Source organism: Serpula lacrymans (assembly GCF_000218685.1).
Source record: "Serpula lacrymans var. lacrymans S7.9 unplaced genomic scaffold SERLAscaffold_10, whole genome shotgun sequence".
Lineage (NCBI taxonomy): Eukaryota > Fungi > Basidiomycota > Agaricomycetes > Boletales > Serpulaceae > Serpula > Serpula lacrymans.
Genome location: NW_006763299.1, coordinates 1,132,031 through 1,144,256, shown reverse-complemented (window position 1 = coordinate 1,144,256; position 12,226 = coordinate 1,132,031). Strand labels below are relative to the sequence as shown.

At 43.2% G+C, this 12,226-nt stretch overlaps 2 protein-coding genes across 2 annotated transcripts; one reads left to right on the top strand and one right to left on the bottom strand.

Annotated features, from left to right (window-relative positions):
* Positions 1–8,150: 8,150 nt before the first annotated feature.
* On the bottom strand, positions 8,151–9,849 carry SERLADRAFT_473222 (uncharacterized protein; the record flags this gene model as incomplete). The annotated part of the gene is made up of 6 exons (XM_007320900.1): positions 8,151–8,626; positions 8,689–9,007; positions 9,057–9,094; positions 9,148–9,432; positions 9,482–9,708; positions 9,840–9,849. The coding sequence occupies 6 exons, from the start codon at positions 9,847–9,849 to the stop codon at positions 8,372–8,374; spliced, it is 1,134 nt and encodes a 377-aa protein (XP_007320962.1).
* Positions 9,850–10,091: 242 nt separating this feature from the next.
* SERLADRAFT_473221 (uncharacterized protein) lies at positions 10,092–11,085 on the top strand (the record flags this gene model as incomplete). Its single annotated transcript, XM_007320899.1, has 6 exons — positions 10,092–10,126; positions 10,185–10,503; positions 10,572–10,698; positions 10,763–10,808; positions 10,904–10,962; positions 11,048–11,085. Coding segments are annotated over 5 exons (486 nt in total), but the record flags the coding sequence as incomplete, so codon positions are not given.
* Positions 11,086–12,226: the final 1,141 nt, after the last annotated feature.

Below are 12,226 nucleotides of genomic sequence, written 5' to 3'. Positions count from 1 at the left end.
CCATCCTCTTTGGTATTTGTCCATGTTAAGCTGGGATTTTCCCAGATTCAATTGGGATCATCCCATCCTATTTTGGTATTTGTCCATGTTCAACTGGGATCATCCCATCTCTTACTGGGATTTTCCCAGATTCAATTGGGATCATCCCATCCTCTTTTGGTATTTGTCCATGCTTAACTGGGATCATCCCATCTCTTTCTGGGATTTTCCCATATTGGTTTGGGATCATCCCATCTCATTTGGTATTTGTCCATGCTTAACTGGGATTTTCCCAGATTGGTTTGGGATCATCCCAGATTGGCTTGGGATTATCCCATCCTCTTGTGGTATTTGTCCACATTGAGCTGGGATCATCCCATCCCTTTATGGTATTTGTCCATATTGAACTGGGATCATCCCACCCCCTTCTGGTATTTGTCCATGTGAGAAGTGGGTAACCCCATGTTACGTGGGGACATGTACAGATTTAACTGGGATGATCACACCCTATTTCAGGGATTTGTCCAGATCAGTGTGGGATGATCCTCAGTAAAAAAAATCAAAAGTTGGGCAATGTCAATGGTCAGAATCAGTTTTGAAGGAAATTACCTGAGTTCTACATATTGCCATAAAAATGATAATCCAAAAAGAGTGGTGTGAGACAGCATCACTATCATATGAGAGACAGAGAATGTTGGCAGAAACCTTACTTGGCATGAAAAAATATTTTCCGGATTCATTTCAATTTCTCAAGAATCTAAAAAAAGAATACCTTTACAGCACTCAGATTCTTTGTGGACTTAGATACTGTACTATACACAGTCAGCATATAGGCACCAGTCACCCCTTAGACCTTCAGCTGGTAGCTCCCAGAAATGGCACAACTCAAGGTATTAAATACCTAAGCAGTGCCTAATTAATCCTCACACTCAAGTCATCTAGTGTAGGAGTATCAAAATGGAGATCTTGTGTATTATACTGTACATAGCAAGCATCCCCCTCTCCCCATAGACCTTCAGCCAGCAGCCCCCAGGAACCACTCTCAGAGAATGTACAATATAAGGTATCAAATACCTTGGTAGTGCCACAAAAGTGGTAAATTCATGTTTTTGCAAGAACATGACTTTATGTTTCTTTTTACTATGTTTTACTTTCTACAAGGTCAGGATTTTCCTCACAGAATATGCCAGATCTAGTGTAAATCTAATATTCGATGTCCTTCTGCAGATTACTTTGTTGTCACAGCATTTGTGTTGTGTTTCCTAGTTTTTACTTCAGTTAAGGGTATAATAAACCTTGCAAAAAAGCAGAACTCACATATCACATCTATCAGCAAGGACAACAGCACCTTTCTAGTGTATGGTTCCTGCAATTGATTATATCTAGAAATTGATAATGTTCCACATTTAAAAAAAAGGGAATGCTTCTCCCCAAATTTGCAGTAAGCTACAATGAGGAACTTGTAACTCATATATTTCAAAATAGTCTTGATTATATTGGGCTAAAGTACCATTATTCAGGTGGAAAAGACTGGAAATATCTTCACTAGTTGGCCCAGCATTCTCACATGTTAGTATTAGCACCAATCCCCCTGATACCATGTGACATGTGACAGGTTATTGGGATTATCCCATCTGAGGGATAATCCCACTATGGTACATGGTCTGATACCATGGGAAAATCCCAGAAGGGTGGTATTATTCCGTTTCTGGGATGATCCCATCCTTGCTGGAGCACTTGGGATGATACCAGGAAAAACAAGCTCTTAGCTTTATACATTTACACAGATAGTTGAAGCTAAATGCTTATGTTTTGGGGGTGACTGAAGTGTCTGGGCAGGGCAGATTGGACTCCCCCTTGTAAAATTAGATGTATCTATTACCGTCTATAACATTGACAGTACACTTAATGCGGGTGGCTGCATCATGCACAAATGTTCTTTTCTTGTCGAGTACCAAGGATACAGAGAACAAGTCACTGCCAAAGCTACCCAACTAGGGAAGATTAATTTAATCTTGGGCTAGACCTGGCTATTTAAACACAATCCTGAGATCAACTGGCAGACAGGGGTTGTCACATTGTCAGGTTGCCCTCAGGAATGTGTGAACTTGGGTAAGCCAAATCATGTCCGTCACAATGAGCGTCTTGAAAAGATAAACGCTGGTCAAGTTTATGAGCTCAGATCTTTAGAAAATATCGACAATAACAATGATGAGGTAAAACCCAAAGAAGAGATTAAGAGGTTTGTACTTCCTGAGTACCATGACTTCTGGAAAGTCTTTTCTAAACATAAGTCAGAGCGCTTCCCAGAGGCTAAGCCTTGGGACCATGCAATAGATTTGAAGGACACTTTCAAACCAAGAAAAGAGCACATGATTCCCCTCTCTGCTCCAGAAAGAGATGAGGTCTTAAGTTTCATAGATGAACAGCTTAGGAAGGGTTACATCAGACCTTCCAAAAGCCCTATGACGTCCTCGGTGTTCTTCATCTCTAAAAAGGATGGTAAGAAGCGCATGATTATGGATTATTGTTACGTGAATGAGCACACAATTAAAAACGCGTATCCGCTGCCTTTGATCAGTCATCTAGTAGACAAATTGGCTGGTGCCAAGATCTTAACATAGATGGATCTCAGATGGGGGTACAATAATGTACGAATCAAAGAAGAAGATGCTTGGAAGGCCGCATTTATGTGCCACCGAGGATCCTTTGAACCCCTTGTTATGTTCTTTGGGTTGACCAATTCACTGGCAGCCTTCCAGAAAATGATGAATGAGATCTTTGCGGATATGGAAAACTGCGTTATCATTTACATTGACAATTTGTTAATATTTACGAGGTCGGACGATGAGGCTGAGCATGACAGGATTGTGCAAGAAGTCCTTTGACGCTTACAGGAACGGGACCTATTTGTCAAACCCAAAAAATGTAATTTTAAAGTGAAGAAAGTAGACTTCCTTGGTATGATCATAAGCCAGAACGGAATGAGGATGAATCCTGAGAAAGTTCAAGCCATATTGGATTGGCCAGAACCTACTTGCGTAAAAGGAGTTAGGGCCTTCCTTGACTTAGGAAATTTCTACCGAAGGTTTATCAAAAACTTTGCAAAAATCACGAGACCGTTGAATGATCTCACTAAAAAAGATATCATTTGGCACTGGGGTGCCAAAGAACAAGACACTTTTGATAAGCTTAAACAGGCATTTACAACAGCACCCATATTAGCATTTCCAGAATTAGACAAAGAGTTCCAGCTAGAAACCGACTCTTCTGATTTTGCTACTGGGGCTGTTTTGTCAATTAAATGCCCTGACGATCTTTGGAGGCCTTGTGCCTATTTATCACATAGTTTGTCGCCTACAGAGCACAACTATCAAATTTACGACAAAGAGATGCTAGCCATCATTAGAGCCTTAAAGCACTGGCGGCACTACTTAGAAGGTGCTAGACACCAATTTGAAGTTTGGACCGATCATAAGAATCTGGAGTATTTTATGATGGCCCGGGACTTGAACCGAAGACAGGCCCGCTACACGGTATACTTGTCAAGGTTTAATTATAAATTAATTCATAAGCCTTAAAGCTCTATGGGGAAAGCGGACACTTTGTCCAGAAGAGAAGATCATGCCAACGGCATCAAAGATGACAACAAAGGTGTTACCCTGATAGACCAATCAAAGGTTGTCAACATTAGAATTGGGCAGGATTCTGATCTTCTGGAAGTCTTCAAGACAGACATCTCCTCAGAAGAGAAGGTGCGCCTTGATGGCAATGAAAATTATTTATGGGAAGACGGGCTCTTCCATTTTAAAGACAAAATCTATGTGCCTGAGTCCGCAAAGATCAAGTCAATAGACAGACATCATGATACTCCAGTGGCTGGGCACCCTGGGTGGCAACGAACAATGGAGTTGATCTCCAGAAACTATATGTGGCCTGGCATGGTTAAAGATGTACAGGAATACGTAAAATCCTGTCTGAGATGTACCATGGCAAAGAACTCTCATCAACCACCGGCCGGTAAACTTATGCCAAATCCAATACCAGCTGATCCCTGGCAGGATATATCGGTTGACTTCACGACGGATCTGCCCGAGTCAAATGGGTATGATTCAGTAATGGTGGTGGTATTCATACCCACCAACAAAACCATTACTGCCGCTGGTACGGCAGATTTATTTAAAGATTTTGTATGGTCTATCCATGGGTTACCAGAAACAGTTATCTCCGATAGAGGGCCACAATTTGCTAGCAAATTTACAAAAGAGTTATGCCGGATGCTGGGCATCAAACCTAAGTTATCAACAGTGTTCCATCCGCAGACCAATGGACAAACAGAGAGACTCAACCAGGAGTTGAAGCAATACCTCCATATATTTATTAATGACAGGCAGATGGATTGGGCCAAGTGGCTAAAGATAGCCCAGTTCTCATACAATATCAAACAGTCGTCGGCTACAGAAAAGGCACCATTTGAGGTAACGAGATTGTACTTCCCCAGAATGGGTGTAGAACCTGGCAAAAGCAAGAACAAGGCTGCTGGGAACATGGCCAAGGACATGAAGTCTGTCTTGGACGAAACACGTAAGGTGCTATTTAAACCTGCAGAGCAGATGAAAGACAGGGCAGAGCGTAAACGCTCTAAGGCCCCTGACTACAAGGTTGGCGACTTGGTCTGGTTAGATACCAACCACTCAAAGTTAAAAGATCGGCAGTCTAGAAAACTGACTGAGAAGTGGATTGGCCCTTACCGGATTATGGAAGTCAAACCCAATGCAGTGGAGCTGGAACTCCCAAAATGAATAAGGGTAGTACCCACGGTCAATATTAGCCGTGTGAAACCCTACAAAGGGCCGCTGCTGGGATAGCGCGTAGACCAACCCGGACCGGTTGTAGTCACCAAGGAAGGTGAAGAAGAGTTTGAAGTCGAACAAGTGGTGGATGCACGCTTGAAGCGTGGTAAATTAGAGTTCCTGGTCCTATGGAAGGGCTATGGAGATGAGGACAGAATGTGGGAGCCAGAAACCCATCTGGATAACTCCCGCAACGCTGTTTGCAAATTTTATTCTAAGAATCCCTAGAAAGCTTGGACGCATGGATTCAAAACTTTTTGATTCTCTTTTTCAAACTATGCCCAAAAATTTAACTACCACCTCCAGTATTCAGTCTGGCCTGGAAGTTGAGCCTTAGAAGGGGGGTAGTGTTACAATAACACAATTTTCAGACCTTTCCTTTAATTTTCATTCTCTGCTTTAACCTTTTACTATAGTTCACACTCCATGCCATGTGGCACTTTCCTTTTTGTTCTAACTCCACTTTCTCATGCAACACTGCCTTTATTCTTCTTTTAGACACAAAGTCTCTCACGCAGTGGAGCTGGTTACACAGGCTGCGCCCTCTGACATCATCAGCCACTGCTTTTATCAACTGTACAGTACATAGGTACAAACACTCTGTATTAGTATAAATACCCCAATAGATCAAGGAGACTCCTCAGCAAGTCCTCCTGTTGTTAACCAACAAACTCTCTGCAGCCTAAGGGGTAACCACTCCCCAATCACTACCTTTATAGTGTGTTCCCGTGTGTGCCAGAGTAACTAACTCTTGGTTGTTACAGTCCCTCGGAGTGCCAAAAGGCGAGCCAAATGGCTCCAATTGGTCAATATGCAAAACAAGACTTGAGTGGGCGATGGCAGACAAGGACTGTGTCAAGCACTTACTTGGTCTGGCCCCAAAACCCACATCAACTCTGTTGCCGAGGACCACACAGGCTGGAACAATCCAAACAGCCCCCGCAACAACATCAGCGACCCCAGCCTTGAGTCAAGCTGACCAGGAAGTATTGAACGCCTGGCTGTGCCCAAAACATACTGGGCAGAACTTTGCCATATTCTATGCTGCAAAAAATCTTGCACAAAGACTCAGTTGCCAAGATGTGGCAGCTAATCTGTGAGATTGGTTAGCCGCAATTTGTTGCCCCAAGAAGGGAGACATGTGCACCCACATTGACAAGATACGAGACATGTGGGAACAACTGAGCTCCGCAGGCATACACCTCAGCAACAAGGAGAAATCCTCAATAGTCATGAGATCCCTACCTCCAGCATATGCCTCTTTCATATCCTCATTGTCTGCCGCCGCGCACATGGATGGGAAGACAGTTGATCCCAAAACCTTGATTACATACCTCCTTCAGGAATATAACTGCCTCAGGATCTCTTCAAAGAAGCCAGGTGCAAACTCCAAGATGGAGAATGCAGCCATGTTGGCTACTTTAAATTCCTCCTTGTCACGTCGAGGAAACAAAGGAGGCCGGGGACGTAATCGCGTGAAGAATGACTCCAAGGAGAAGCCCCACAAATGGAGCAAAATTGAGTGCTGTAACAACCAAGAGTTATTTACTCTGGCGCACACAGGAACACACTATAAAGGTAGTGATTGGGGAGTGGTTACCCCTTAGGCTGCAGAGAGTTTGTTGGTTAACAACAGGAGGACTCGCTGAGGAATCTCCTTGATCTATTGGGGTATTTATACTAATACAGAGTGTTTATACCTATGTACTGTACAATTGATAAAAGCAGTGGCTGATGATGTCAGAGGGCACAGCCCGTGTGACCAGCTCCACTGCATGAGAGACTTTGTGTCTAAAAGAAGAATAAAGACAGTGTTGCGTGAGAAAGTGGAGTTAGAACAAAAAGGAAAGTGCCGCATGGCACGGAGTGTGAACTATAGTAAAAGGTTAAAGCGGAGAATGAAAATTAAAGGAAAGGTCTGAAAATTGTGTTATCGTAACAGGGACTCTTTGTTGTCGCTGGGTTTGATGTGGCTCATAACCTCTTAAAACAATCTAGTCAAAACAATATGCTAGGTACAGAGGTAAGTAAAATGTTAAACTACATATATATGCAGACATATAATCACCTCAGCTTTTGGGGGGAAAGACTGAGGTGGATATGATTGCTATGAAGGTTTATAAGTTGCAAGAAAAACGGAAGTAAAGATGTAAGTAATTTATTTTCATCAAAACGCACGGGCCAGCTGAACTACAGCTCTTTCCTAATCTAGCATCCACACCGTGTCCTGTCTTTGGGCTTGCTGTACAGTGCTTGCCCTCAGACTATATTTCCAACAACATGGAATATGTTTGAAGTTTGCTACCACAAATCCGGCACCTCGGTGGGATTTATATGTATAGCCTAGCACCACATCATTCATAAATGTTAACCTCTGGTTCATTTTGTGGTCACAATATACAAGAAATTGCGACCATTAGTTCTATTTATTAATGCAGGTAATTAATCAATGAGAACTTGTTCAACAACATTGAAAGAATGTCTCTGACCTTTCAAAATGGCATTTTAGACAACGTGATTGTGCTACAATGCTGCCTCAGTATACATTATTCAGACATTCATATGGCGGCTATCCCTCGTGATCAATTTCTCAGCTAAAATGCAGGACCTTTCATGGTAACTGTGCTATCAGTTGGCCAGCCTGAGCAATAAAGTAGTCTAGTCCAATATAACGCTGATTTGGTGGGTGCCCCCGTTCGGTGGTTTTAAGTAGAGAGAAAACCGCATGGCACATATCGGCTTATAACGGCCTATTCGGCATTGCATAGATAGAGCAAGGACTTAGTGAAATCAGATGAAAAAATATATACTTGTGATACATTGATACATGTATTCTAATGCTGGCATAGCAGCTGCAAATGGTCAGTTTCCATCTGGAGCCCCAAAAAATTGGGAACTCCAGGGGCAGATCTCATCCTTAGAGAACCAACTTTTGCTTGTTGGTCTGAGGGGGTTTGCAGGTTGTTCTAGCAGGAGTCTGAGACATGTTTTGGAGGTGGAAGTATATTATGATTAATATATCTACAGTACAGTCTCACTCTGATGGATTTGGACTGATAAGAAACTACAAAGACTCATCTGACCCAACATGAGGCAGGCATAGTGATTAGCATAGAGTTTTCGCTGAGTAGAGCTTGAACAGTGTTCGTGTTTTTACTGTATTGACACCGAAGGGGGGGCACTCTGCACGCCACTGTTAAATTGGAGCAGACCTTGCAAGATATGATCGACTGTCATCACTATATTGAATTAGGTCAGCAAGGGAGACTAACGATAAAGACCAAAGAGGAACAAGTCGGACCAGCACACGTGTATTCGTTCATTAAAACCATTGAAATCGGTCCTCATCAGTTTCGAGTCATTTGACCGACTTGAATGGAGATATGTTCCGAACAGACTCGAATACAATCAATAACATATTTATGTGTAGGTGCGACTCCTGGTCACATGAAGTACACTGCACAGAGGCCAGGAATCCAGTTCCTCGGATAGATCCATAAGTAGATGTAGCAGGCATGATAGTAAAGAACGTAAGGATTTCAAGGCGTTGGTATCGCCGGCACTCTCCTAATAATATAACCGATGCGACGGGTCCAATGAGTGACACCACGAAAAAGGCCTGTGATATTGCCATCCGTCTTGTCAACGACGCGTGACCGTAACTTCCAGCTGCTGAGCTGCTCGAAAATTTGGTCGAAACGTGCAACGACTTCATCCATAGTGGGCCGCTTTGCTGGGTCATCCTGTACCATGTTATTCACTAGAGGTTCCATGAATTCAAATCCGTCCTTTGTCTAGATATGCAATAAAACATCCGTGATGAAGACTTTGATTAACAGTGTAGAATACAACTCACCAGCAGGAATTCATTCCTAATCATATTGCCAAGATAATACACGTCCGTTGAGAAGGGGTTACGAGGCTCGTTTGACTTTTGAAACTCGGGTACGGTTCTGTCGCCACCCCATATGGGAGCTTCCAAAGGCGCAACGTTGCTAGAATCGTAACGACGAGATATACCAAAATCGATGAAGAGATATTTGGGTGGGCGCTGGGTACGAGTGAAGCTCCTAGCATCCCCTGAGTAGTCCCGTCTCATGACAGTATTTTGGGGATGAAATGGATCGATGAAAAGACGCGTAGCATCCATCATAATGTTCAGATTCATACAATCACTATACAATGTTTCATCAGTGAATATCATGAGTAGCAAATAGCACATACCGATGTGCAACATGTTGTTTATGAATAAATTGTAAGCCCTGATAAACGATGGACTTTAGAGGCACATTAGAGAAGTTTGCAGGTCCTTTACCACAAAAAGCTGGCGAAAACATTCCGTTACTTCGCCGCAAGTATCAAAACGCGGTTCCGTGAACGGTCGTAATAAAGGCATGACAATAATGGCCTGGTCTTCATCGTCTGGTATATGCAGCACATCACAGATTGGCACGCAATGATTCGCCGGGTCAGAGGCAAGTGGCTCTGTCGAGAATAGTTGGCCGATTTCGATCTCATACGGATGTCGGGACTTTTTTATTAACTTCAAAGTCACAAATATTCCGTCGGATATGTGTGTAGCATCCAATATGTGTTGTATCTAAAGACGGTCTCACCAAGACGCAATAAATCAATAAATCAAAACATACCATAGGGCCCCGACTATCTTCGCAGTCCATCCAATCCTTTTTTGTACCTTGCCATGAAGGAACCCAGTCCGGAGAGTATCGAGGGCGAAGCAAATACCCAACGTCTTTCAACCATTGATAATGCTTGCACCACCATAATTCGCCTGACCTTATAGTACCTGGGATAGTCGATAAAGGTGCGCCGAACACCTGAAGCGCACGTTCCTCGAATTCTTCCTGATCCTGGGCTCTTTTCGCATTATCTTCAGCTTGACGCTTGCGACGACGGGAAAGCATTAAGAACGTGCTGGAAGTACGCAGCCAAACTTGCACGTTGAAAACTCGGTGCAGTTAGGTTTGAACCCAAATATATGTACACATGGACCCATCCAAACAAAGACCACACGATAAATCACGCGGACCTTAGTTTTTAATCTCCGACTCACAGCGGCCACGTTATTCAGCTTCGGCTAGAGTTACTACATCTCGTTTTTTATACTGGCAGTGGAATTTCTTGAAGCCTTACGAAATAAAATATAGCTGAAACTATTGTCAGTGTTCTCACGTGAGCTCATGTGCATAGCCATGACAGGAGTAATCCACGAGTCTACCTTCCATTATGGGCTCCTCGATAGAAACCTTGAATTTACAGGCCCATCGATAAAAGTAAGGATCCATCTATTATGCACAGTCGCCGTCTCCAATACACCCACCCTTGTCACAGATTTCTCGGCACTGCTTAGCCTCAGTTCTCAAAACCAGTCACGGTTTACCTTTGGTAGCCCTAGCATATCTCCACACTCTCACCATATCGATATTAAAACCATGGAAAATTCTATACCAGTGGACGTTAGTGACATCGCTGCCTTCCTAGCATCCCCCTATGAACTACCCAAACTCGTTGAGAAACGTTCTCCTTTGGAGAAAAGCAAGATATATCAAGATTTCACCTTCGAGTTACTTAAACAATGTCAGTTAAATTCCAGCAGCGGACCAAAAGATGTAGAGGAGGAAATCAACAGGATCAAGAACTACTTTGAGGAGTAATTCTTTTTTCCAGCTTCATTCACTGTCCTTTGATCTAATATATGTGCATCGTACTTTGATTTAGGCTTCACCTTAGCAGACGCAGTTTCGAACAAGCCAAGTGGACATTGAATCCCAAAAAAATATACAAGAGGCATCGTCGCCACCTCCAACTGGCTGGAGATAGCCTTAAACTCCTAACAGCAACCAGAGTGAGTGGCAGAAAATGAACCAGATATTGCCCTGAGAATAGTTTAAAAACTTATAACGAGATAGAATACCTCGGACAGCATTTTGCGGCGGATGTTCATGAGCTCAGAACGTGAGTGGAAAATGCTAATGTTATCATTACTTCCGACTACATACCGCTCAAGGTTTTTCATCGAGTCCTGCTAATCACGTCCTTTTGTACACTAGAATCACTTATCAGCACCACGGCAAGCTTCTTCACCGCTGTTGATTGTGTTACCCAGAATGGTGTGTGATAAGAGGCGAACTCCAGACTTCAGCTCAAGCAACTTACGTCCACTTGTTTTCATAGATATGGATCCTGAAGATGACAACAACGACCATGCACCCAACCTAGAAACAATTCACGAAGATCAAAGTGAGGATCAAGTTGTCGCGCAAGTCCAAGGTTTTACTCAGGCATTTCAAGAGATGCCGACCTCTCAAACATCGAACTTGAGGATGAATCAGTATGTTTTCTACCAAAGCGTTGTGCATCAAGGTTCTGGACCCAGTACCAATTCTTCGGTGATCGTGGGTGGGTCAAACAACAGGGGGGGAGGTACGTTATTTCTTTGCAGCCAAAATCTAAAGCTGAAAAACAGTACCTGCGCGTAGGCAGTCAACACATAACTTCTCCTACATAAATGGCTTATCAAAGTCAGTAACTGTGGCCGTTGGTTGGACTGGTATAGCAACTTTCAACAGGTGTCTGAACCTAATGGCACGCTGGGCGGCGTTCAAGTGGATATAGTTCTGCCAAACGCGATGCACTCAGGCCGGACTGTCTGCTAATCGAGTATAGCTGAGATAGCAAATCTTCATGAGATGGTCCTTCTGCTTAGGGACAAATATTTCTTGGATCATCTTGTAGCTTATGCCCACTCCGTAAATGTACCTATTTCACCGGTATGGGAGCCGCTGTTGGATTGAGAATATCGAGAGAGGAAGCAAGCCAATACGAAGCGCCTAGAAAGGAAGGCGTGTAAGTATGAGTGGCCCGTGCGCCAATATATACCATCAGAAATTTTTTGATTCCGTTCTCTCACTTACCTATAAAGGAGGCCTAGTTACCATGTAGCACCTCAGACTCTTCTACGAGATCTGAGGTGAGACCCCTTTCCTTTTTCCCCCTTTTGAATACTTAGCTTACTATGATTTAGTCCTTTCTTTAATCATAGGTACTTACTTGAATACAGAGACTCTTCTACAAGATCTGAGTCCTTTCTTTAATCATAGCTTTAGCTCCCAAACAATTTGAGCTGCAAGATCTGAAACACATTGGAGCAAATTGACAAAACTGGATAAACCCGGTCTCTGCCAAAGCAGCCATTGTTCTCCATGGAGCATAGCCACCACTCCATGGAGTCACCATTGTTCTCCTAGGAGCACAATTATACTCCTAGGAGTCATTATACTGTAGCGAGTAGCACCTCCGACTATAAGTAGTAGGGGGTTTAGTATGGGAATACCTCAGTCGTTTCTATAGCCTCTCGGGCAGCGGCTGAGGTA